At 32.8% G+C, this 24,575-nt stretch overlaps 4 protein-coding genes across 8 annotated transcripts in view; 2 read left to right on the top strand and 2 right to left on the bottom strand.

Moving 5' to 3' along the window:
• Sol1 (CUB domain-containing protein Sol1) overlaps positions 1-5,317 on the top strand; it is a 281,663-nt gene extending 276,346 nt beyond the window's left edge. Inside the window, exon 13 of the mRNA XM_083052020.1 lies at positions 753-5,317. Coding sequence (XP_082908146.1) covers positions 753-838 — 86 coding nt within the window. The 3' untranslated portion in view covers positions 839-5,317. The remainder of the gene's footprint in view (positions 1-752) is intronic.
• LOC145944101 (uncharacterized) overlaps positions 1-24,575 on the bottom strand; it is a 327,150-nt gene that overhangs the window by 117,067 nt on the left and 185,508 nt on the right. Inside the window, exons 9-10 of the mRNA XM_083052145.1 lie at positions 24,081-24,114; positions 9,449-9,490 (exon numbers count right to left, since the gene is read on the bottom strand). Of these exons, the coding sequence (XP_082908271.1) occupies positions 9,449-9,490; positions 24,081-24,114 (76 nt within the window). The remainder of the gene's footprint in view (positions 1-9,448; positions 9,491-24,080; positions 24,115-24,575) is intronic.
• LOC145944022 (NADP-dependent malic enzyme) lies at positions 6,906-20,561 on the top strand. 5 transcript variants are annotated; one of them, XR_014426608.1, is made up of 12 exons: positions 10,600-10,890; positions 13,704-13,878; positions 13,960-14,118; positions 14,190-14,371; positions 15,153-15,462; positions 15,576-15,758; positions 15,867-16,092; positions 16,155-16,297; positions 16,388-16,682; positions 16,773-16,917; positions 17,671-17,836; positions 19,452-20,561. XR_014426608.1 is itself a non-coding variant. In XM_083051994.1 (11 exons), the coding sequence occupies exons 1-11, from the start codon at positions 7,027-7,029 to the stop codon at positions 17,708-17,710; spliced, it is 1,884 nt and encodes a 627-aa protein (XP_082908120.1). In that variant the 5' UTR covers positions 6,906-7,026; the 3' UTR covers positions 17,711-18,425. The 5 variants fall into 5 exon arrangements, 4 of the variants coding, with proteins under 4 accessions (XP_082908120.1, XP_082908113.1, XP_082908101.1 ...); XM_083051994.1 differs by lacking the exons at positions 10,600-10,890; positions 19,452-20,561 and adding an exon at positions 6,906-7,052 and having other exon boundaries at positions 17,671-18,425; XM_083051987.1 differs by lacking the exon at positions 17,671-17,836 and having other exon boundaries at positions 10,594-10,890; positions 19,452-20,560.
• Positions 20,599-21,989, bottom strand: LOC145944107 (RWD domain-containing protein 1). Its single transcript, XM_083052159.1, has 4 exons — positions 21,887-21,989; positions 21,395-21,744; positions 21,133-21,319; positions 20,599-21,041 (listed from the first exon to the last, which is right to left on the bottom strand). Exons 1-4 carry the CDS (start codon positions 21,954-21,956, stop codon positions 20,926-20,928), a joined length of 723 nt encoding a protein of 240 aa, XP_082908285.1. The 5' UTR covers positions 21,957-21,989; the 3' UTR covers positions 20,599-20,925.

The raw sequence follows: 24,575 nt of genomic DNA, 5'->3' as shown, positions 1-24,575 counted from the left end.
CCGTTTTCCGCGAGATTGTGTAGCGGCAGTTTCAATATTCTAGATTGTATCGCCGACTTTGCAATATTTGTCCGGAGGAGCTTGCGTGAGATTGCATAATGAACGAAGCGTCGTAACAGGATTCGATATCAGTTCGAACGTTATCGTCGAGTTTGATAAATACGGAGAACGGGTAATGAGAAAAGCGTTCGGCGTACTCTTTTTTCTGAAGAGAGAAAAAAAATATCTTTGTTTTTCTTTTTTTACTCGCAATTTTACTCGCAACGACCGAGACACCCGTGACTGTCCCGCGGAATCGTGAAATTCTCACTTGGAACTTTTCTCATTGACACTAAGGAAGAGAAAAGAAAAAAATTGGATATTTCGTATCGATCGTAGAAATTTTGCTGCGTATCCTCGATTGTTGCAAAAATATCGCTGCCCTTTTTTTACCTCGTCACGGCAATCTCCTACCCCTCCTACTCCTCCTGTTGTATTGTTTTTTCTGCTCCGCATACGCGCGGCAATAAAAAGATCTACGAGAAGCGAACACGAACGAGACGCGAATTAATACTTGTGTATGATATTATTAATTTATGCCATCGTTAACACACATGTGTTATCACACGCGCGACAGTTAAGTATGCAGGCCAAACGCCAGGATCGATAACACACGCGCGCGACTCGCGAGGTCAATCGCGGGAGAGAGAAAGAGAAAGAGAGAGGGAGAGGGGAAAGAGGTCGAATGCATTTTTTCTTCTTCTTCATTAAAGGTGCCGCACCTCCACTGTTGTTCCTGCTACTGTTGCTGTTGACGAACTGTCTTCTCGCTGACAGCGGTAGAAACTCGCATCATTAAGAGGAGCGAGTCAACGATCGGATGGGTCCCTGGCTCAACTTACAACGAACCGCAATCTGGAGAACGAGAGGGACCATCCCAGGAATCACCTCAAGCAGCTCTCGTCTCCACACCGAAGAAAGTGGCGAAACCGCTCGTTGATGAATTCGTCGAGAGGGAGCGCGTGTGTTATATTAAAATCTATTATATCCTCTCCTCTCCCCCAAGACACGGCGGCTTAAATCTATCCCACGCGTCATTCCCTTCCATCATCCTATCTCTCGTTCGTTCGCGTCACGTCGACTTTATCCTCTGCTCCCGTAAAAGAAAGACATTGGCAATAAAATATTTTTATCGTCGTCTGAAAACGCGAGCGGAAAGAGGAGAAATGGATGAGGATGCTGAGAGATGTGTCATTCGTTGAGAGTCCGTTGCAACCCCGTTACCGTTAAACAGTGGGAAGTGGGATTAATTGGCTGCATGGCTAAATTGCCGCTAATAGCCTACGCGGGTAAGTTATAGTCGACAGTTAATTCTCCCCAGAAGGATTCTTATTTTCAGAGAGAGAAACAGAGAGAAAGAGTGAAAGAGAGAGGAGAGAGAGAGATCGCGGGATGCTGGCTCTCTGGGAAAACATTACGAATCGTCGCTCCACCGCGTCTTGATTTACAGAAATGTATTTTAAGAGAGAACGCGCGCGAGATATCTCCTCTTTTAAAATTATACCCAGTCTTAATCGCAGTTGAAACGAGTTCGCGAATAAATTTTAATTCCCATTGATGGTTCTTTTAATATTAAACAAATTAATGACCATTTAAGTATATGATTTTTTACTCGTTCGACGAGCAATGATTTTTCTTTCCTCTCCTCCCACGCAAAACGAATCTCTCAAGTCACGGTCCGTGTCTATCGCTCGAGAAAGTCATACCGTAGGAAAAAGACTCGCCTTCGCCAGATATACGGACGAACTTATTGACTACATCCTCTATACGACTGTGATGTTCCCCATTCTTTCTTATTATTAGTTTACCTTAGAGACGGAAGCAAGTCTGATTGTACGCGCCCGAAAAAGCGGATGTGTTATTCGAATATAATTAGGTCGTGGACGTCTCTACTCTGTATTAATCGCCGATTGCATCGCGGAAAATTTTAGCAAGTTAAGTATTTATCGTCAGAATTTTAAGTGAGTGAGCGAGCGTTTTTTAAACCAAAAAATCGCAAATCAATTTTGGATTTCGAATCCAGTGAGAATACGTAAAATCGATGCATTTAACGGGAATATATATAGGAGCGGTCGAAAGCGCAATGTGTGTTCTTAAAAATGTGTGCGGTCGAACGGTTGCGATAATGAGTGATCGACCGAATTTATAGACCGCTGACGATTAATAGGGAATATTTTGAAAACACTTTTTGAGCTTGTGGAGAGACCGTATCGATAGCGCGTAATTCGATATCGCGAGAAAAAACACATTGGTGTTGATCTTCTGATCTTTTTTTTTTTTCAATATATTCGATACGGACGAAAATGCGGAAAATTGATCGCACTCTCGTCACAAATTTACAATCATCACATTTTCTCATTAAATTCTAATGATACACCTACGTGTGAAAAATAGTAGATATATATTTTGATTTAACTTTTTTTATCGACTCGCCATTAAAATCAGTCTCAGTTTATTATTAGTCTCTAAAATTTAATATACAATTTTTCTCGCACACTAGTATATATGTATATGAGAGACGTTGGCCCTTACCGTCTCTCTTGTTAAAGAAGAATCTTTAATTGATTCTTTGATAAATTAGAGAGTTATTTTTCATTACTTTTATCCAGCGAAAAATTGATGAGTGTCCTTTACGCGTCGGAACAGTTTTTATCATATTGGCAATTAAATCCGTATTAAACTAAATTCCGCTGGAAATTAACTGTCGACTGTAACTCTACTATAAATTTTAACGAGTCCATAAATGTAATAAAGTTTTTGCTTGCTAATTAATTAATATAAATTTATTATTATAATAATTATAAATAAAAATTTATATCAGATTCTAAATTTACTAAAAAAATGAGTAACGGATGATAAAAAGTCTGCTTACATACAGCACTGACTGAAGATGATGCAATATTAATTTTTCCGAAGACCGATTTTTTTTTTTTTTTTTAAGCAATGAACTTATCAAAGTTTACTTTTTGTTTTAATACAAAAAATTATATTAAAAATAGACATTTTAAAATACTTGTCGATAAATTGACATAACATTCGTTACACATTTGACACAGTTCTTCTTGAGTCTTGCAAAATACACATACTAAAATATGAGTACAGACCCGCCATAACTCCGACACATATATATTATGTATATGTGCCACCATCTTCAAAGAGTTAACGAGGCAGATACTAGAGTTAATTTCGTACGTCTTCATGCGCGATATGTGTGCATCGGGCCGAGTCGAGGTTGAAAATTGTTAACGTTGATATCACTCTACCCCGTTATAGAAATAGGAGGAAAGCAAAGATGATAGAAGTCGCGCGCGCTCGTCGGGGAAAGCGCAGCTTGTTATCGAATAGTTTACATGAAGGTCGTACAACTTGAGAAATGAGAAAAGAGGACCCACCCGACTCATCTCCGGGTAGAGATTCGACTGAGTGCGCTCGCGCTTTATATCGACGTAACACTCAAAGCGCTCTGTTCTCTCTCCACTTTCTCAAAAAATGATTTCAAACGCTAGGGCGTTGGCGCTGTAGCGTAATTGATAGACCCGACGTATTTCCTCGAGCTTATTACAGCGATTATGACAACCAGATAGTGTCGTTTTCTGGCACGAAAATCGGTATAACCGATTGTCGACTACTTATCGTATCAAAAAGCGTATAAGTGTACGATTTCTCGTTCGAGAGAAACTCCACACGGCAATGGTGGAAGAATGAATAAAACACAAGTGAGAAGAGAGAAACAAAACGGACTTGTATGAATTCGATATCAAATTGTGTATCTCTCTATAGATACATAAAGTAGGTAGCAATACTGTCATTGTGTACGTTAGATACTCTATTGTGAGTGATTTTTAAATAGGTTTATAATATGTTGATCTTCTTCCGAAGTTTCTGGCTGATTTCTGCGAAAGGGGTGTGTGTGTGTGTGTGTGCGATACGATTTGTGCGTGCGAGAAATAAAGCGGTTTGTATGGGCGTGTATGAGACCAGAGATCACCTTTGTTTCCGTTAACGTTTTCTCGTGTTAACGATAAGAGAAAGGGAAAGGACAACCTACACACACTTGACTAATTAGTAAGTTGAATACCTAAATCGGGGTACTACGAAATGCTTATATATATATATATATATATAACTATCACCATGTAAATATTGTTACATTCGATCCGTTTCAACTGCTGTCACTATACATAGCCATACCGTCTCATCCCGTATTAGCGATTCACCAATCGAGAGAGTCAATGAGAAGCAGTATAGGTTGCAGCTTCGACAATGAAAAAAAAAATATATATATATGTATATACATATATACATATATATATATACATCTATTACCAATCAACTTTTCAATGTGTCATCGAAATAATGACATTAATTTTACTACCGATGCTTGCACGATCGATTGATCAATTGGAAGTTAATTGATTATAACATACATACGTACATAATATAAATTAATAAATTATATAATTAATTTGGGCACACAATTACAGATTAATATTAATTTTATTGCCGTAATTTACAATCAATTGATCGATTGAGAATTAATTTATTGTAATACACACATACACGTATAATTTGTTTATAAAATATACTAACTATCCACAAAAAATCTGGATAAAAATTCAAAAAAAAAAACGAGAGAAAATTATTAATGAAGGAACTATTTATTTCCCATTTCTGCGTCAATATCTCGCAAAAGTGAAACTAAAACTTTACGCGACACGTAATGCAGTCTCCGAGAAAGTTGAAAATTTTTTGCTAAATTATATTTATGTTTACCTATACAGACGGTACCGTATATTTTTATCATTTTCGCAATTATGCCTAAAAAAAATATACCAAAACGAAGTTTAATCGTCGAAAAATCCGGTGAAGTGACGTACTGCTGGCACGGCGCTCCGTATAACCAAGGACGATGCAGTCCTAGAAAAACGTAACTTTTCTTATCCTATCACACCGCCTATTACCGGGACCTATGGAGTCGAATTATCCAAGTTGCGCGCGCCTGGGGCGCGTCCCCTAACTTTGTCCTGCGGTTAAAACTATTCACGAAAGCACATCGTAGTCGTGCTCCGGAACGAAGGAACGACCAGATGGAGAACGTTGGAGCACCGACTTCGGTATCCGCTAATAACTCAGCGGATGTATTTTCTTATTCTGTTTTGAGGCCCTTTGTGAGGCCCGACTTGTGTCTCACGCATAAGTTACGAGAATGTAATGCAATCACACATCGTTACTGTCCTTAATAAACCTTCACGTATGAATCCATACGTCTCACACGATACGTTTACGATTGTTATTTCTAAATATATTTTTAAGAGCACCCCAGTTCCTACAATTCCTCTCTTCCCATCTTTAAAATATATGTATATCGCACGTCGTATATTTATACGTCTGCAAAATTATATATTTCGGAGCGATCAACTTTCCAAGTGGATCTTAATGAAATGTTTCAGAGGAGCCTAATGCACCGAATATCGTTAGCGATCGATTAGTTCTCCTATCCTCCGAGAGACCAGGAAACGACCTACATATAAGGCGAAAACGTTTAAACTCTGCCGTAACTTCAGCAGATCGTTAAAGGAGACCGCTTTGTTACGCTACGAAGAAGCTGCGAAACGAGAAATCCTCTTACAATTAATGTCTTTCTCAGCAAAATTGTTTGAGATAATTATTCTAGATATTTCGAATCCGGACCAGACATAATAACGAACTCTGTCTCAGCATAATCCGCCGCAAGCGTACTACGTTCGAAGAGATATATACGTGATCATTTGCTCGAATAGCGGAAGTGAATAACGGAAGTGAATAACGGAAGGAGGGGGGGGGGGGAGGAGCGGAAAATTAGTTATTTATCCATGGCTCTCATGATTACATAATGTCTGTGTGCAAATGAGAGATAATTTAAACGATTAATTGTCAATAACTATTTTTCTTTTAATTTCCAACGAATAGTCCCTCATTGTATGAAATATATATTTGCGGTTACAATTAATTATTTGCATTGGTAAAGTTATAATAATTGTTACAATATCATATCAGTTGTAATTAATGACATAATTGGAATGCAGTTTACCTTGTGTTAGTAATTTCGATCAAAATTTCGCACAGATATAGTCGATTAAATTCCACATGTTAATCTACATCGATTGCATTTATAAATTCCTTTCATTACTTACTTGTCGCATTATCAGCAAACGATAACGATACCGTGCGGCAAAAATAGCAGAGTACAAAATATATTCTTCTTTCAGGTCTAAAAAGTGAATAAAGATAGGGGGTGCTTTCTATTACTCTCTCTTTTGACATACTAAAGCCGGTCAGGTCATTTCCTGTTCTAACTTATAACCGAATGTACTAACCATCGGTTAGCGAGCAGAACTCTGTTTTCTCAAAAATGAAGCATATATCTCTCTCTGTAGTATAAAATTATTCAAAAATTCTAAAAAAAAAAAAACAACACTTGTTAAATGTATATACCTACAAATGCTTCAAGGTTCTGATTACGGAGATCGAAACAATCCCGATTTATATATATTATAATATATAATTATAATTATATATTATGTATAATATATTAAAATATATAATTTATATATTGATGTTCAATTTACGATATTTAATATATATTGATATTTAAAATCCTTTTACTCACGCGCGAGATATTTAAAGATTAAATCACTGACAGCTCGCACGTGGTTAAAATCTGAGGAGATCGGAATCTTCTTTCAAGACTCCGCGTGTCTCTCTTTTAATATAGAAAATGTAAAATTAAAAAAAAAGACACTACATTTCTTTTGAGGTTCTTCCGCATCGCATCGCGCAACGCGGCGCACCTTTCGCGGCGCGCCTTTGTCGCCGCCGGTCGCGACTCTTTGAAGCGAGCGCGGGCGCGGCACGACCGCGGTGCTTTGTGTGAAAACGCGCAGTCGCGCGCACCAATCCTGTCGGGTGGGAGGTGCGATCAGCTGCGAACAGCACGAGGAAAGCGAGATGTTCGTCCTGCAGAGGTCTTTAATGTGAGTACTGAATTAGAGTGCGAGATTTTTCGCTCGACCGTCACTTCCGTTACTCCGTCTTGACGGACCTCGGTGGTCAGGACGCCGAAACACGCGCGATCTTCATGTATTTATTACGTGAGACCCTCGCGGTCTCTCCAGGAAAGGACTGATACCTCCGACGAAGAGATAAAAGGCCGCCGAGTGTAATCTAACTCTCTTCGTAGTCCCGCAATGCGGTGCTGAAAATAGGAGCGCCCCAGCAACTAACCGGCGATCAATACCGAGTAGCGAAGCCAGGTTACTGACGCGCCACGTCGAGCCGTTGCCGAAAGACAATTTTTCTGTCCAGGTGTTCTCCGGGACTGTTCTCTTTCTTCTCTGTGTCTTTCTCTCTTTCTCTTCGCTCTGGTTTTCGACCATGACCTTCATTGTTGTCCCAGAGGGCTCGTTTCTTTCGACAATGTTCTTCGCTCGTTTCCTCGATAAGATTTCGCAGTGATCGTCAAGTGCTTCAGAAAGTAATTTAATAATCCTCTTTTACAGAAGAATGAGATAAGAGATTTATCTAATTTATCTCTTAATAAAAAGCTCTCTCTTGAATTAATTATCGAGAAGTACCAGTGTGTCGATATAATTCACGATTCAATAGATCTTAATAATTCGTATTAAAGTGTTTTTTTTAATTATGCGTGCGATTGTTAATTAGCTAACCTTTTGACTGCGCAAATAAAAAATTGACGCGGATAAATAAATCTTATCATGTTTACCGTTTCACCTGATTTTGGTTACCGAAAGTGTTAATGTTGCGCAGCTCGCAATAAGTCCTTTTTCTCTATTATACAACTTCTCAATTTTTCGTTATCTTTACACAGCTTTCTGAATAGAATTGAGCGCAAATTCTTGTCGGTTTTATCATGAAATTGAAGTCGGCGGAAATAATTAATTAACATACATAATCTCATGACGCAAAGTCAAGGTAAACATGGTGATTATCCATGTTCCGGAAGCACCAGGGAGGTATATGTAGTAATACGTGCTGGTTCATTCATCAAATTGTAAGAAAGTGAGAAAAATAAAGGACGCTTCGAGTTAAATATTTAATCAAAACAATATTCTTGAAAATCACATGCTCCAAAAATACTGAATTTTTTCAAATTTGACAGCGGAACTCAAGAAGCTGAAGAAGTGATTCAGAGCAAAAAATAGATCGTTGATTTATTTTTCAATCTAAATAACGAATAAAAATAACAAACATATAAATATTGCATTCGTCTATTTAGTTCATTATAAAATCGTAGAAGAGGGGTAATCAATATAATTCCTACACTACATGTATAGTATACATGCGAAGAATAATTTTCCGAATAATTACGGTGATATATCGAGAAACTGAACGATTCAGAAACAGTTTTAATTTTAAAATAATAAATATATAAATATTTATTTCTCAGCTGTTTCATTTCTAAAAAAAGGCATGTTAAGTCGATTCTAGCAAATGTTATTGCCTCTTCCGCGATACTGATTAGCTGTCTCGATTCGCATTGTGCTTTATATTCGTATCATCGAGAGGCTGTTATCGCGAGGGTTAGTAGTTTAACAATTTGCTCAAAATAAAATAAAATAAAATAATATGTTTTAAATAATATGTTATAATACTTTAAACTCAATTAATATTTTTGATAGTTATCAGCTGATTTCTATCAAAAAATATTAATCGCGGATAAGGTATATTATAACATATTATTTACAACATATTACTATTTTAATATTTTTAACATATTATTATTACACATATTATTATTTTAAAATTTAATTAGCAAGTTAACGATTTAATCAGCTGATTTCTGTCAAAAAACATTAATAAAGCGTTAATTTGCTAATTAAAGTTTAAAATAATAATATGTTAAAAAATTAAAATAGTAATATGTTGTAAATAATATGTTATAATGCCTTATTTTCGATTAATATTTTTTGGCAGGAATCAGCTGATAACTGTCAAAAATATTAATCTAGTTAGTATTATAACATATTATTTAAAACATATTATATAATTTTATTTTATTTTATTTTGAACAAACTATCAAACTGCTAATCCTCGCGATGAGAGCCTCTCGATGCTACGAATATAAAGCACAATGCGAATCGAAACAGTCAATTAGCACCACGGAAAAGATGCAACAATACTTGCGAGAATAGACTTAACATGTCTCTTTTAGAAAGGGATGTTATAATGTTTTAGATTCGATTAATATTCTTGACAAGTATCAGCTGATTTTTGTCAAAAAATATTAATCGCGGATAAAATATTATAATATATTATTTAAAACATGTTACTATTTTAATATTTTCAACACATTATGTACATCCCCATTATCGCTATATAAATGTTATAAAATAAACAATTTCTCACTCACCGATACGTACAGTAGCGGAGTTGTAGTCCACAGCACATTGATCTGAAAACAAAATATTCAAATTATGTATATACATAAGTGTGTGTCGAATATCTCATATATACAATATAAATATATAAGCTAGAATATTTAATTAGCAAATTTTCGCTTTATTAATATTTTTTTTACAGAAATCAGCTGATTAAAGCGTTAATTTGCTAATTAATTTTTTAAATAATAATATGTTATAAAAATTACAATAATAATATGTTTCAAATAATATGTTATAATACTTTAAACTCGATTAATATTTTTGACAGTTATCAGCTGATTTTTGTCAAAAAATATTATAATCAAAAATAAGGTATTATAATATATTATTTACAACATATTACTATTTTAATTTTTTATCATATTATTATTTTAAAATTTAATTAGCAAATTTACGCTTTAATCAGCTAATTTCTGTGAAAAAATATTAATCGATGAGTTTAAACAAACTTAATTTTTTTAAAAATATCATTCTTTTTAACATGAAATCTAAGAATGGCGTGCGCTTGTGTTGTTCTAATATTATAAAATCGTCGAAGGTAATCGATTATTTGTATAGTATCTATTATAAAAAAAATAATTTGTTAAATAAATAATTTTTTGCTGTACATAAAATTAATAAATGCACATACTAAATATTTTAATTTTAATTTTAATTTATGTTTAGTGTTCTATTAGTCATGTTGCAACTATCTTGACATTTAGCGATAATTATGCATAATGATCGAAAGAGATATAACCGAGCAAGAGGCATGTATAAATTTATCGTCTATGCTAATGACTTTCAATAAAAATTTAAACATAAATATAACACAAAGACACATTAAATAAAAACATGTATTGATTGTATTGATTTATCATATTTTACATCTTGTGCATATACATATTCTTATAAATACTATTGTAACATTTTATCTCAAAATATTTATACATCTCAATATATTTATATAACATTCTTTGCTTATTCTTATATTAATCTATTCTCAAAACTTGATAACATTGATACATTCAGTATAAATAAGACAATTTCAAAAGAAAAATACGATTGAATACGATCATTTTCGTTTCGTTGAAAGATAGAGCAAGTCATCCTCCTTTCTCACTAATTATCATTTTGGGCGTGCAATTGTTTGACATAGCATTATCTACGAGCAGTTTCGAGATAATCGATAATAGAAACGATATACGAGCACACAATCGTATCACGATAAAGCGAAACGTTTGGTTTGACAGATGTGCTCAGTTACCCTATCGCGTCGCGTTCCGCTCGATCCAGTTTACGATATTCAGCGTGCTACGCTTCTACATCCGCATCGTGAGATGCACTTAATCGATTATTTGCGCAAATTGCTCGAGCTTCGCTTCCTGGTAATACAACAGTTTTGCGATCTATGCATGTATCGCCTCGTTTTGTAAGTGATGTGACACGTTTATAATGCACAAGTTGAATATTAGATGTAATTCGAAAGCCGTATCGTTTTTATCTCAGGACGAATTTATCTATATCACTAGAGAAAATATATATATATATATATATATTATACACAATAGACTTCGTGGATATAAGTGTCGCTTAATTCTTGCTAATCTGTACGCGAAAGAATTTAAAATCTTAATTATAACTTATGTTTTAATTTAAGATAAACAATGTTTATCCTGACAGTTGCAGAACACTCAAATTCGGAGGAACTTTTTTGCTTTTGGTTGATGTTTTCTTTTGGCACTCTTACTGGCATTACATTTGCAATTTTTTTAAGACATACATAATTTACTGATAATAGATTCGTATAAATACGGAGATTATTTTAATTAGAAGCTCATAAACCTAAAATAATAACGTAATTTTCTCAAGACAGTTACAGCGTCACGAACGTTCTTGACATGCAAATCGATGTAAAAAACATTACCGCTATTGTCATAGTCGATCGATTTCACAGAGGAAAAGAGCAAACAACATACTATATAAGAATCGTGAATTTCAACGTAAAACTTCGATTACGTCATGCTGTCTTATATGTCATTGATGTGACTAAGGCTTGTCAGATATTTATAGAATCCATTAAGTCGGTGAGAGAAGAGTTTTACATAATTATTAATATCGATGAGAGAATAATATTTTGCATACGTAAGAAAGAGGATCGAGTCAATTTTTTTCGGTCTCTTGTACGCTTAATAATTTTTTTACTCTGCGCACATCTATATATAATTGTGACATAGTTTCAGTCGTTTAATGACAATGAGGAAACTACAACGAGGTCTACTTTACGTGGGAGAGTTATGCGTGCCTAGCCATTAAGCTTAACATCGAAACTACTCTCTCTCTCTCTCTCTCTCTCTCTCTGATTATAATGACAATGCGAGGCAAGAGAACACAAAAGCACGGTCGTAATGTTTACTCTTCTTCTATACATTATAATGTAATTGTATTACTTTGAAGAAGGAATTTATCATTAAGTCAATTTTAAATGATCTTTAATTCACGACAAAACTCATCGAATTATAATCTTTTTTCTATTTATAATATTTTATGTATAATTTTATGTAATATAGAAAATATATACTTGAAGAATACATACATATGTATATAAAATACATATCATATCAAAAGATATACGCATATTAGCTAGATGTAGCATATAAAAAATTGATAAAATTTTATCTTGAATTTTATCGTAAATTATAAATCGTAAAGCAATGTTATGATCTATGAAAAAAAAAATCGTGACAGAATTCTTTATTTATAATAAAAAGGTTTAAAAAATCAGAATATATAACAGATAGAATTTTTTAAATACACTATTATGAATTAGTGCTCATCTAAAATGGACTTTACGATATTGAAGGGGAACGTCCATTGCATGTTTAAAAGTACAAACGTTCATTGCGCGGACGCGCTGCTTTAATTTAAAGCACCACGTGTCTTGCGTGTCTTGCGGGGGATTCAGGTGCTAAATGTGGGCGTGCTAATATAAGTATAATACACCATGACCATTATATCTCCGAGTTATGGCTAAAGCAGATATACATATATACATTGATGCGGATTTCGCACAGTCATTTCTTTAAAGCTGGCTTTACGCCATGGCAATAATAATAGCGTAACCTGCTTTGATTCTCGAGGTGAGATAATTTCGTGGGCCCAAGATGCTTGTCGCGAGTCAGTATTTCAAGGTCTAAAGCGAGATGATATCGTTTTTTGATTGTTCAACACTTCTTGAATATACAAAAATTGTGGCAAGTATCGCATTTTAGACCAGTTAATTTATTGTGTTTTTTTTTTCGAAGATAAAAAATTAAATGATTTTGTTTTTATATTATTGTGAAAAAATTTTTTAAGATATAAAAATATATTGTTTCATATATAGTCATCTGCTCTTGCAGTTTCATTGATCGCAGTTTAACTAACAGGTTGCAATTCTAATATTCGACAAATTCTTATCTAATCATAATCTCCATTTATCGGGCAATTATCAGTCTTTTTATCAATTTTGCGATAGCAGTAAATAGAAAATTATAGTAGATACACATATTCTACAAATATACATATAGTATATAATATACGATGCCAAATGTGGTTCTATAAAAAAAATTCTTCCATTTTTTGTTTCGTACTTTTAATACTATTTTTCAAAAAATTGAAATTGAAAAATATCAAATTGCATTTCTATAAATAATTAATTAGTTTTAATATAAGGATATATGTATGATGCATGTATCAGTATAAAATTTCTCTATTCAAATAACTTTTTTTCCGAATACATTTTAAATATGTATGAAATCTCTTTTGTCAGCAAGATTAGTGAGAGCGGATGTGCGCAAAGCGATACGTGATAAGAGCGATTAATTTCCTATTTTTAACGAGAGTTTCAACGTTTCGTTCATTTTCATAAATTTCATGAAATTGCACATCGTTTATCGGTCATCATCTAATATAAATAATTCGACAGTAAGATGGGTGTTATGTTTATTTCGCGTAAAAAGCTATCATTTTTTCTTCTCACGCCATTGATATTTCCTGAATAACTCATTGACTCTACGTCGTAATTAATTATAGTAAATTGTAAGTTGACGGCGGATTTTAATAGCCGTGCCGCGAACGTCAGCCGCGATGTTTTATCGACAATAAAAAAAGGAAAAAAATCTTTCCGCGAGGCATAAATAATGCGCAGTTTAATGCAGTCGCGGGATACCGGGTGTAATAATTTTTCGTACGTATGTGTGCCAGATCGGCCAGTGGCAGAAATTGTGGTAGATCATGGACGCGAACGCTCCCGCCTACGCACATCGCCGTGAAGGACGGCGCCCAACAACAAAGGGACATCCACGAGGTCTCGGGAGATGTGATACCGATAAATATGGTAAAGGGAATCGGACATCTCAGAGATCCCCGACTTAACAAGGTACTTTGTATTTATTAAAATTTTCTAGCTACTTTATAATTTTTCAAAAGCATAAATATTTCATGACACAATGACATTCAGGGCTTGGCGTTCAGCCTGAAAGAAAGGATAGCTCTGGGAATACACGGACTACAACCTCCCAGATTTAAGACGCAGGACGAACAACTGGCGCTATGTAAAGCTTCAGTGATGAAGTACACGGAGGATTTGAATCGATATCTGTATCTTGTGGAGCTTCAAGTGAGCAATGCTCTCTTTTCACTTAAAATCTTCATCGCGATTTTAACTTTCCTTCCGAAATGAATTTTCAGGAGAGGAACGAGAGATTATTTTTCCGTCTGTTGAGCGAAAACATCGAACAGATGATGCCAATCGTCTATACACCTACCGTTGGTCTGGCCTGCCAAAAGTTCGGTGTGATCTATCGCAGACCTCGCGGCCTCTTCATTACTATATACGATAAGGGTCATATCTACGAGATCTTGAATAACTGGTTAGTATCCCAGAAAATACCCTCCCCAAAAAAATTTTGTATTTGCATACTTGTGAAAAAAAGACGACAGCATTTAATAATATTCGTTAAATAACTTTCTGTTAACAAATTACACGATTGATGAAGAAATAATCGTGAGTTGAGAGAGAGTATAGTTTTTGTCGGGCACGCAACGTACAGTGTAAACGAAAGTAAGCATTCGCGTGTGTGTTTGCCAAAAATAGAATCCGACGCAACGCATACAACGCGCGCGTTATCTTTATGTAATAATGTACGGCAAGTGAAAATGATTATTTCACACCAGGGTTGGCAAAATTCCACATTTTTTGGATAAAGTCCATGCCAGTGGTAAAAACCGGTATTTTCCGGAAAAAAAACCGGCAAAAACTGGTACTTTCTAATAAAAACAATAAAATAAATAAAAAAATTGTTTATATCTTTAAAGTTTAAAAAAATGTATTTTATAAAAATTAATTATATATTAATTTGAATTAAAGAAGATTTTATATTTCTCTTATTTTTTTAATCATAGTGATTAATATGGTTTATTAATTAAAGCAAACGCATATTTTTTCATAATCATTTTTATAGTTTTTGCCAGTTTATTCCATTGGATAAAAAAGTCCGAGACGGTAAAAACCGGATTTACCATGGTTTTTTCCACTTACTGGACTTTTCCGGCCAACCCTGTTTCACACACACATAGTAGCCTCTATTTCTAGTTAACGTCTATCTCTTTGACCATTTTCTATATTTACGACGACTTTTGTCACATTGCTAGGCCGGAGCAAGCCGTGCGAGCCATCTGCGTGACAGACGGTGAGCGAATTTTGGGTCTCGGTGACCTTGGGGCATGCGGCATGGGTATCCCCGTCGGAAAACTAGCGCTTTACACAGCTTTGGCTGGTATTAAACCGCATCAATGCCTGCCGATCGCCATCGACGTCGGCACTAATAACGAACAGCTGAGAAATGATCCTCACTACATCGGTCTCAACAAGCCTAGGAGTCAAGGTGCCGAGTATGATGAACTGATCGACGAATTTATGGCTGCCTGCGTGCAAAAGTACGGGCAAAACGTTCTTATTCAAGTAAGCTAACATGCGCAGCTATCCTGCGTACATTTCTACGCACGTAATACATGTAATACACACGCGAATCCGATATTGATAATGATATGGCGCATTCTTGTCGTATGTTTCAGTTCGAAGATTTCGGCAACCACAATGCCTTCCGTTTCTTAGATAAATATAGGAACAAATACTGTACGTTCAATGATGATATACAAGGTACGGCTGCGGTTGCGGTAGCTGGAATCCTGGCATCAAAGAGAATTACTAAAAGGAGGATGGCGGATAATAAATTCGTCTTCCTAGGCGCCGGAGAGGTAGAGTCTCCAGACGGTGTAACAACCGTATATCTCGACAGTGCTAATTATTTATGCGTTCCATCGAATAAATTACATTGTAATAATATTTATTCTACTCTGCTATAGGCGGCCATCGGAATAGCTGATCTCTGCGTGAAAGCGATGGAGGCTGACGGTTGCTCTCAACAGCAAGCGCGTGATAGTATCTGGATGATGGACATTGACGGGTTACTTGTAAAGAATCGGCCCGAGGGTAATCTGGAGGGCCACAAGATCTGGTATGCGAAGGATTACAAAGTGATGAAAACGTTGCTCGAAGTCGTGAAGGAGGTCAAGCCTACCGTCCTGATAGGTAAGCAACACTCTCTTCAAGCGAACACCTCCGAGTATACAGAATTAAAATGTTTCGTGCAGGCGCTTCGGCAGCTGCAGGGGCCTTCACTCCCGAGGTTCTAACAGAGATGGCGAAGAATAACGAGAGGCCGTTGATTTTCGCTCTGAGCAATCCAACCAGCAAAGCTGAATGTACGGCGCAGCAGGCGTACGATTATACCGATGTACGTGAATACAATCCACCATTTAAATCGCACGCGTTATATCGATAACTCCGCTTGCTTTAAACTATCTCGTTGAACCTGTCTTTTTAGGGTAGATGCATATTCTCCTCCGGCTCGCCATTCGGTGAAGTGAAGTACAACGGAAAGACGTACAAGCCTGGACAAGGCAATAACGCGTACATCTTTCCCGGTATCGCTTTAGGCGTTATCGGCACCGGAGTGCATCATATCACCGAGGATCTTTTCTTAATCTCGGCACAGGCTGTTGCCGATCACGTGAAAGACGAGGATCTCCAAAAGGGTAGTTTGTATCCGCCGTTAAGTACCATCCGAGAATGTTCCATCGACATCGCGATTAAGATAGCCGATTACGCTTACGCTAAAGGTTGGTATCGCTGTGAATCGCGGGATCGAAAAATAGCGCTAATCGCTAATTATTTAATTTGAATATTATCTGTTGCCATTGTTTATACAGGTGGTTTGGCGAGCGAGTATCCGGAGCCGAAAGATAAGCGACAATTTATCATGAGTAAGATGTACGATGCCAACTATGACAGTCCACTGCCAAATCTATACGAATGGCCGGGTGATTATGCCAAGCCTCGTATGTTACCGGAAAAGTAAGTACAACGAACGCTTTCATGGCCGCGAATCACCATTTCCCAATTACATAATAATAAATCGCGATCAAATGACGAAATCTGTCATTTTCGCAATAAGCTGTAGGATCGAAAAAGTAGTCAGATAAACAAAGTTAGTCGTAGAGCAAATATAACGTAAGTTAGTCGTAGAGCAATATAACGTCGCAGCGACTCTGTAGACAGCCTAAACGAGTAGGATTAATAGTCCGGTTGCAGTGAACTAGAATCTTTAAGAGTCACACATTAAAAATTTCTAACAAACTTTGTATGTTGCTTTCTTATTTTTTTTTCTTTTGCATTTTGTTCCGTGATCATAGTGCTGGATAAAATAAATGAAATTGCTTTTCTGGCCATCATATTCTTTTATAAATTTATGTTTATGAATGTGTTATTTCGCAGATTGATATTTGCAAACGCAATTATAAAATTAATATCCGATCTTGTATTCTTAATAGCGATTTATTTTCGAAAAGAAAAGAGTAATACTAATTGCTTTAATGTTATTGAACAAAAATTCATCAAGCTTGTATATCTTATTTTATAATATATATACAACCGCTTTAATCATATAATATTTCATCCATTCCCTTGCTACAGTGTAATATAATAGTATTACATATAATCGCGCATTTATATACCATTTCTTTGCTACAGTGTTGCCTCTCTTTGTTTCATTCGTTTTCTCGATAAATCTCGATGAAAATTTCTGAAGTTTAATTAATCTTTTTCCAGAGACAGAATAGAAATTCGCCACGATTTAAAACACCTGTAGCGTATTTCATCGACCGGAAGTATAGAGAGGAGGCTATCATTATTATCTTTAAAAAATATCGATGTTTAACCAATGTCACTCACGGCATATGCAAATCTGCAAAATGGCTTACACATCATTTTGATTGTAAGAGAAGTAATCAGTTTGTACGAAGTACTAACACAATACATGACAGCGGCATGATTCAATTGCTGACAACTTATATTGCAATAAACTAACAATGCCGCATCTTAATGTTTTCCTCTTCTATGTAGCAGTATTAAGAAAAGATGATGAGTACTTCTGTAGGAACAATGGTCGAAAGTATAATTAAGGAAAGTTTATACAACATAGACGCATTTTATAAAGAGTATACTTTTTATTGTTTCATGTGTTCCTCAATGTCGGAGAAATGTATGTATGTAAAAATGTATATCACGATATAGTGTTAATAGTTCCCGTTATCGAAACCAACGATAAAATTAGACTTTAGAATTTTTTTGTCACGCGAGTTCTATTAAAGTTTAATCGATCGTGGAATATGACAAATATATAATATATTTAGGTTTCTTGATTTCTCATTTACAGACGACGATTACCTAGAAAAGTTATGAAAACAGTTATGAAATCCTTGTCCGCTACTTCCTATCCTGAAGATAAATTATCCTCACCGAAAAATAATTCATCTAATTGTAAGAATGAATTATATCCAAACTTCAATAAAGATCGTGAGAGACATGCTTTTGGAAACAAAAATTTTTACTTTGCGATATCTTATAGATAATAAATTATTAATATTTTTGAAGTTTTCAATAAATATATATGTGCATATATATATATATATATATATATATATATATATATATATATATATATATACATGTATCTATATAACAAATCAAAAAAATTGATCAAAAGAATCGGAATTGCTTTTTTTGATATTAATGTTACATTTGATTTTGTAAACATTTATTTGGAGAAAACATATTCAAATTTCTATTAGTATTTTTGTGAATGCAAATTTTAATATACTTAAGAATGAAACGAGATGAAACGAGATGTGTATTGAAAATGGTTGATAGCTTTTGAATTGCAATGTATTTTCGAATGCTTTATGAAGATCATATGCAATATGCGGATGTAAAATAATATTAAAATATCAAGTAACATGTATATGCAAATTAAATGATGATATTCGTTCAAAATGTTTGTCTCTAAAGATTCTTGTGTGATTTAAAAACAAAAATATATAGTTTTCTTAATAAGAAAAAATTGTTTTTTTTTTAATAAACAAAGACATATTGCGTTTGTATTGTGTAACATTTTTGTTAGATTAATATTTTGCTCTAGATGTATATCATAATCATTATATTATTTTGCTGGGAGTTGCTTGCTGTGTTATATTGAGATTTTACGACCGTGATAGAACATGCTTCTAAAATTATAATCGATAAGCAAGGAATCCCTATAGTGTTTAACTAAGCGATGTAATACACACACATTTCCTTTAAAACAACGTTATCTGGGAGACAATATTAAATTTGTATATTCTAATATCCTTTATTAAGTTTATCCAAGCGATTAAAACTGCATCTTTTCGAAAAGATTGAAAACTATTATATTTATTTGCAATTTTTTTAAAATCATTCTTTTCTTCTTTATGAATAATTATTTAGAATATATATATTTATGTATACATCGCTTAGTTAAATTTATGAAACTATTATTTTGTGTAATTAACTGTGACTTCTTCTGTTAACAGATTATGACATGTTGGTGAATCTAAATGCGAGACGACTACTTAACATATATATAGAAATCTTAATCTTAATTTTTTGCAGTCATAAAAATGAATATCAATAGTGTTACGAATGATTATATATGAATATTATATATTCTTTAGTATTAAGAAATTTCAACTTGTTGGTAATTACACTCGACGTTTCTTACGTTTAAATATTCTCATGTACTTATATTTATTTAATATAATGTCTAATAACGTAATAAAATGTTGGACACCACGCAGAATTATATATATATATATATATGCTCGAATATATAATGTATACAACTATTCACTAACTTTAACATGGATTGTCAAATATTCCAATATTACGGATTATTTATTTATTTTTTTTTTAAGACCTTTATTTAAAATAACTACAAAACTATCTCTAATAGTGTAGTATCACGTATCACTATGTTATGTAACATATACACAATACATCATATACTTATTTTTATTTTGTATTTAAAATTATAGTTAATGAATAGTTGTCCTTATGATTGTTTGATATGCAGAAATTAACTGCTGTCTCTTTATAAATTTTTTTTTCAAATGATGTAAAAAAATAAATTACACGAAATAGTTAATACTTATTTAATTAGTAATCGTGCATCAAATAAACTGCAGAGAAATATCAGGGAAACCGTTATAATTATGATATATAAAAATATTGTAATAATCAATATCTTTTATATTCTGTCATGTGACATGCATTCTTATATTTTATCGAAAAGAATGTTATCAAATGAAATTTTTGTCGATAAAAGTACCTACGTTCCGTGGAATGCATGTATTTATCGATAGTATATAGACTGATTACTGCCACAAAATAAGAAATTTTTTGAAATTGTGCAAATTCTACACAGAAAAATATATTATGCTGCCATGAGTAAACATCTTAAATATTGCAGGAGAAATAGATTCTGTCAGGTGGCAAAGATATATTTATTAATTACTACTAATTGTGTCTATAAATTACAATGTTATAAGATTATGAGAATAAATGTTAAATTCTGGTCATTATTTTATTAACGATATATTTATCTTGTTGCTTTTCTATTGTGTGATAAGTATATAAGAGGGAAAAAGGACGAATATTAACATAAACAGATATTATGCGCGTTTCTTTAATAAAGAAAGTTTGTAAACAAAATTCATATATACATAAGTATAAAAATTATTTTGTTCTTTAAATATTTTCAGTTGTAAATTTTATCTGCCAGTGAATTGATTGGAGAAATATATCAAAATACATCTCAACCATAATGGTTCATTTATCACTGCGATTTTTTACTAGATATACAGCTCACAAGAGAAATTCTAGTACTTAAAATATATTTTCAAATATATATATATTTTTATTCACTTTCTTTCTGTAATAATTTAGTAAATTTTTTCGTAACTTGTTCTACATATCAGTTCATATTAGTGACTACTGAATTAAATTCATTTAGGCACTATCATCCGAGATATTTGGATCAAAGTCTGGGTCGTCTTCATCATCATCTTCTAAATCTAAATCGTCTAGATTTTGGAATAAACTCTCATCTACTTTTACAGCATCACCTATATAATAAAAATTATATATCAGATATTAGTGTTCTTGAAATAAAACTTATAATTTCACAAAGGAACAATGTTTGTCAAACTATGTTACCGTCATCTAAGAATTTAAGATCTGATTGATCCAATGTTTTATCAGTCATAAACAATTCTCTCCCTGTTAATTTTTTTCCCTCACGCTCTGCCAATTCTTTTCGCTTTGTATAACCCATTTCCTCATCAAACTTCTCCTTCCACCTCAGAAAAGATTCCACAGTTACACGAGTTCCCTCAAATCGTCTCTACAGAATACACACATTATTAATGCGTTGATTATATGCATTGATCTACTTGAATCTCTATGTCAAATATCCTACCCTCTCTGCTTCCTCTTCCTCTTTCAGTTTTTTTGCAGCAGTCTCTTCTCTCCTCACTTTTATTTTGTCCCACTGTACATTAAGCCATTCTTGTGCTGCGCTAACTAATGTAAAAACCATTACCATACCAAGATTTTCATTCATCTGTTCTACCAAATGCGTTTTCAATTTTTCATCATCACTATCTTCGAAATTTTCTTGCTCCATAATTGATATAAGCAATGGTTCATCTGGATACTTTGATGTATATGTAAATTCTAATCGACAACTGAGACCATTGACAGTTTCTGTTTCGTATTCTTCCGTTTTAATCGGTATGGCAAATGTATAAAACGGTTCTGTTGTTAAAACTAAAAGAGAGAGACAAATGCACGCCTTTGAAATATTTGCAATAAATAGTTCATATCGAGAAAATTAAATTATCATTATAATTATTTTTTTAATATTGAGCATGCAGAGAGGTTATATGGCAGAATTTATCATGGTACATACTTTCCAATTCCCCACAATAAATTGACTCCAAGGCTTCGATTTCATTGCACTGCTCGTCCTTATAATCCATGATTAACAAAATAAGTACGATCTTTAAACGTTTTCAATTAAAATATATAATTTGCCACTCTTCTAGCAAGCAACACAAAACATCATATGTCAAGCTGTTGCGCCCGCGTGCGCTACGAGAGGTCGATAATCGATACTATGACGTAATACTATGAATCGATAATCGAGGAAAGAATTGAATAATAAGCGCGAAATTAAAGTGTACTATTTTTTTCATATTTATTCGTCGACTATCTGTCAATTTTTCAAATATATAAAATTTCTTACTTTATAACAAAAAGGTTTGTTTTTCAATATTTTATTAATTTTTATAATTCATTATATTCGAATATATCGCCATGATAAATAAAAAGCGTAATAAATCTTTTCAAAGCAAAAAATCTAATTGAGAGATCGTAAAAGAGAGAAGAGACATGCGCGCTCTTCTCGCTAAAGATTTATGTAATTTATTACGTAAATTATATTACGTAATTTTTTTTTATTATGTCTTACAATTAGTCGCAAGAGTTTATGCATCGGTAGCGCGAGAAAAAGAAAGAAATCAACTGCTGTCAATGAAAGCTTCGATGCGCATCTAAAGAGTGAAATTTATCCTCCTCTTCGCTTCACCCCTCTTGCGATTCCAAATAAACATGCTATATTAAAAACTCAATATTTATATTGGTATCAGCATGAGAAAGAATTATCAATGTTTTAAGCAAAAATCGGCAACAAGATACGGTCGTGTTTTAAAATTGTTGGTCACAATATATTTCTAAAAAAAAAGAATCCCTTTCTAAAAAAGGTATGTTAAGTCGATTCTCGCGAGTATTGTTGCCTCTTTTCCGCGAGGCTGATTGGCTGTCTCGATTCGCGTTGTGCGTTATATTCCTAGCATCGAGAAGCTGTCATTGGGAGAGTTAGCAGTTTGACAGTTTAAACAAAATTAAATTAAATTAAATAATATGTTTAAAAAAATATATTTTAATACTTTAAATTCGATTAATATTTTTGACAGTTATCAGCTGATGTTTGTCAAAAATATTAATCGCAGATAAAGTATTATAACACATTATATTACTTACAAAATATTATTATTTTAATTATAATATGTTGTAAATAATATAATATGTTATAATATGTACTTATAATATATACTTTTTCCGCGATTAATAATTTTTGACAGTTATCAGCTGATAACTGTCAAGAATATTAATCAAGTTTAAAGTAGGTATTATAACAAATTAAAAACATATTAATATTATTTTATTTAATTTTATTGTGGACTAACTGTTAAACTGCTAACCCTCGCGATGAGCGATGACAGCCTCTTGATACTATGAATATAATGCATAACACGTATCGAGATAGTTGATCAGCATCGCGGAAAAGAGGCAATAATATTTCGAGACTTTCGAGAATCGACTGAACATGCCTTTATTTTAGAAAAAAATGTATTTAAATAGATATTTAGATATAAATTAGTTTTAATTCTCAAGAATGTAAAATTATTTTTAATTTTTAATACTTGAATATTTAAGATTGAGATTAACAATATAACAAAAAATCGTTATTTTTATAGTAATATCTTATTTTATCAACTGTAGTAATAAACATGTAGGTAGATAATTCCATTAAAAAGTAACTCAATAAGCTTCTTAGAATTATATTCATGACATAATTTATTTGAATAAATTATTTAAATAAATTATTTGAATAAATTATATCATGAAAATAATTCTAAGAAGCTTATTGAGTTACTTTTTAATGGAATTATCTACCTACATATTTATTACTACAGTTGATAAAATAAGATATTACTATAAAAATAAAGATTTTTTTTTATATTATTAATAAATGACTTCTTAAATATTTAAGTATTAAAACTTAAAGATAATTTTACATTATAAAAAATAACAAATTATAATTGTGAGCTAATTGACAGTCGCTTAATTTGTAAGCTATTGTGCATAGAAAATGCACTCGGAACAGACAATGTAAGATATATTGTTCACCATCAAAAATATATATGTTTGTATCTTTTGATACGCTTGAAAATTTGTCTAAGTTAGTAAGAGAGACTCTCGGCAACATTCACAGATATTAACCGCAATAATAAAATTTTTTTAAATAATTCAACACTCACCAATTTGATGTGCGGAGTTGTAGACAATGTTAATCTGTAAAATATAAACGTATAAATATTATATAAAACAATTATTAAAATATTTAAATTATTTATAATATTTTAAATCATTTTTTGAAATATTAAAATTAATTTGAAAATTTAAATATTAATTTCAATGTTTCAAAAAATGATTATATTATGCGCATAGTTAACTTTTGTTATTTGCTTTAAGATATTAAAAAACTACATAATTTGCAAAGAAATATTTTTTAAAGAAAGATAGAAATAATTATAAAAAATATTTAAATTAAAATATTTAATAGTGAAAGAATCTAGGTACGCATTACATATAAATAATTATATCTACATATCTCTTAAATATAATACAATGTAGAAATTGTATTTTATACATATACAAATATTTATTATTATTAAATTATTAAAAATTATTATATTTATTATTATTATTAAATATTCTAAGTATTTCAAAATATAAAATCCAGGATATTTTAT

Source organism: Prenolepis imparis, unplaced genomic scaffold, assembly GCF_030444845.1.
Source record: "Prenolepis imparis isolate NDT839.2.m4 unplaced genomic scaffold, iyPreImpa1.0 SCAF_1, whole genome shotgun sequence".
Lineage (NCBI taxonomy): Eukaryota > Metazoa > Arthropoda > Insecta > Hymenoptera > Formicidae > Prenolepis > Prenolepis imparis.
This window is presented reverse-complemented; position numbering and strand designations above follow the sequence as displayed.

Bases quoted from the DNA above. Each gene is read 5' to 3' on its own strand.
- LOC145944022 (XM_083051975.1), top strand. From the start codon at position 10,712: ATGTGCTCAGTTACCCTATCGCGTCGCGTTCCGCTCGATCCAGTTTAC. The intron at 10,891-13,703 runs GTAAGTGATGTG...TATGTGTGCCAG, and splicing joins TGCATGTATCGCCTCGTTTT to ATCGGCCAGTGGCAGAAATT. The intron at 13,879-13,959 runs GTACTTTGTATT...AATGACATTCAG, and splicing joins GAGATCCCCGACTTAACAAG to GGCTTGGCGTTCAGCCTGAA.
- LOC145944107 (XM_083052159.1), bottom strand. From the start codon at position 21,956: ATGGATTATAAGGACGAGCAGTGCAATGAAATCGAAGCCTTGGAGTCA. The intron at 21,745-21,886 runs GTATGTACCATG...TCTCTCTTTTAG, and splicing joins TTATTGTGGGGAATTGGAAA to TTTTAACAACAGAACCGTTT. The intron at 21,042-21,132 runs GTAACATAGTTT...TTTATTATATAG, and splicing joins TCTTAAATTCTTAGATGACG to GTGATGCTGTAAAAGTAGAT.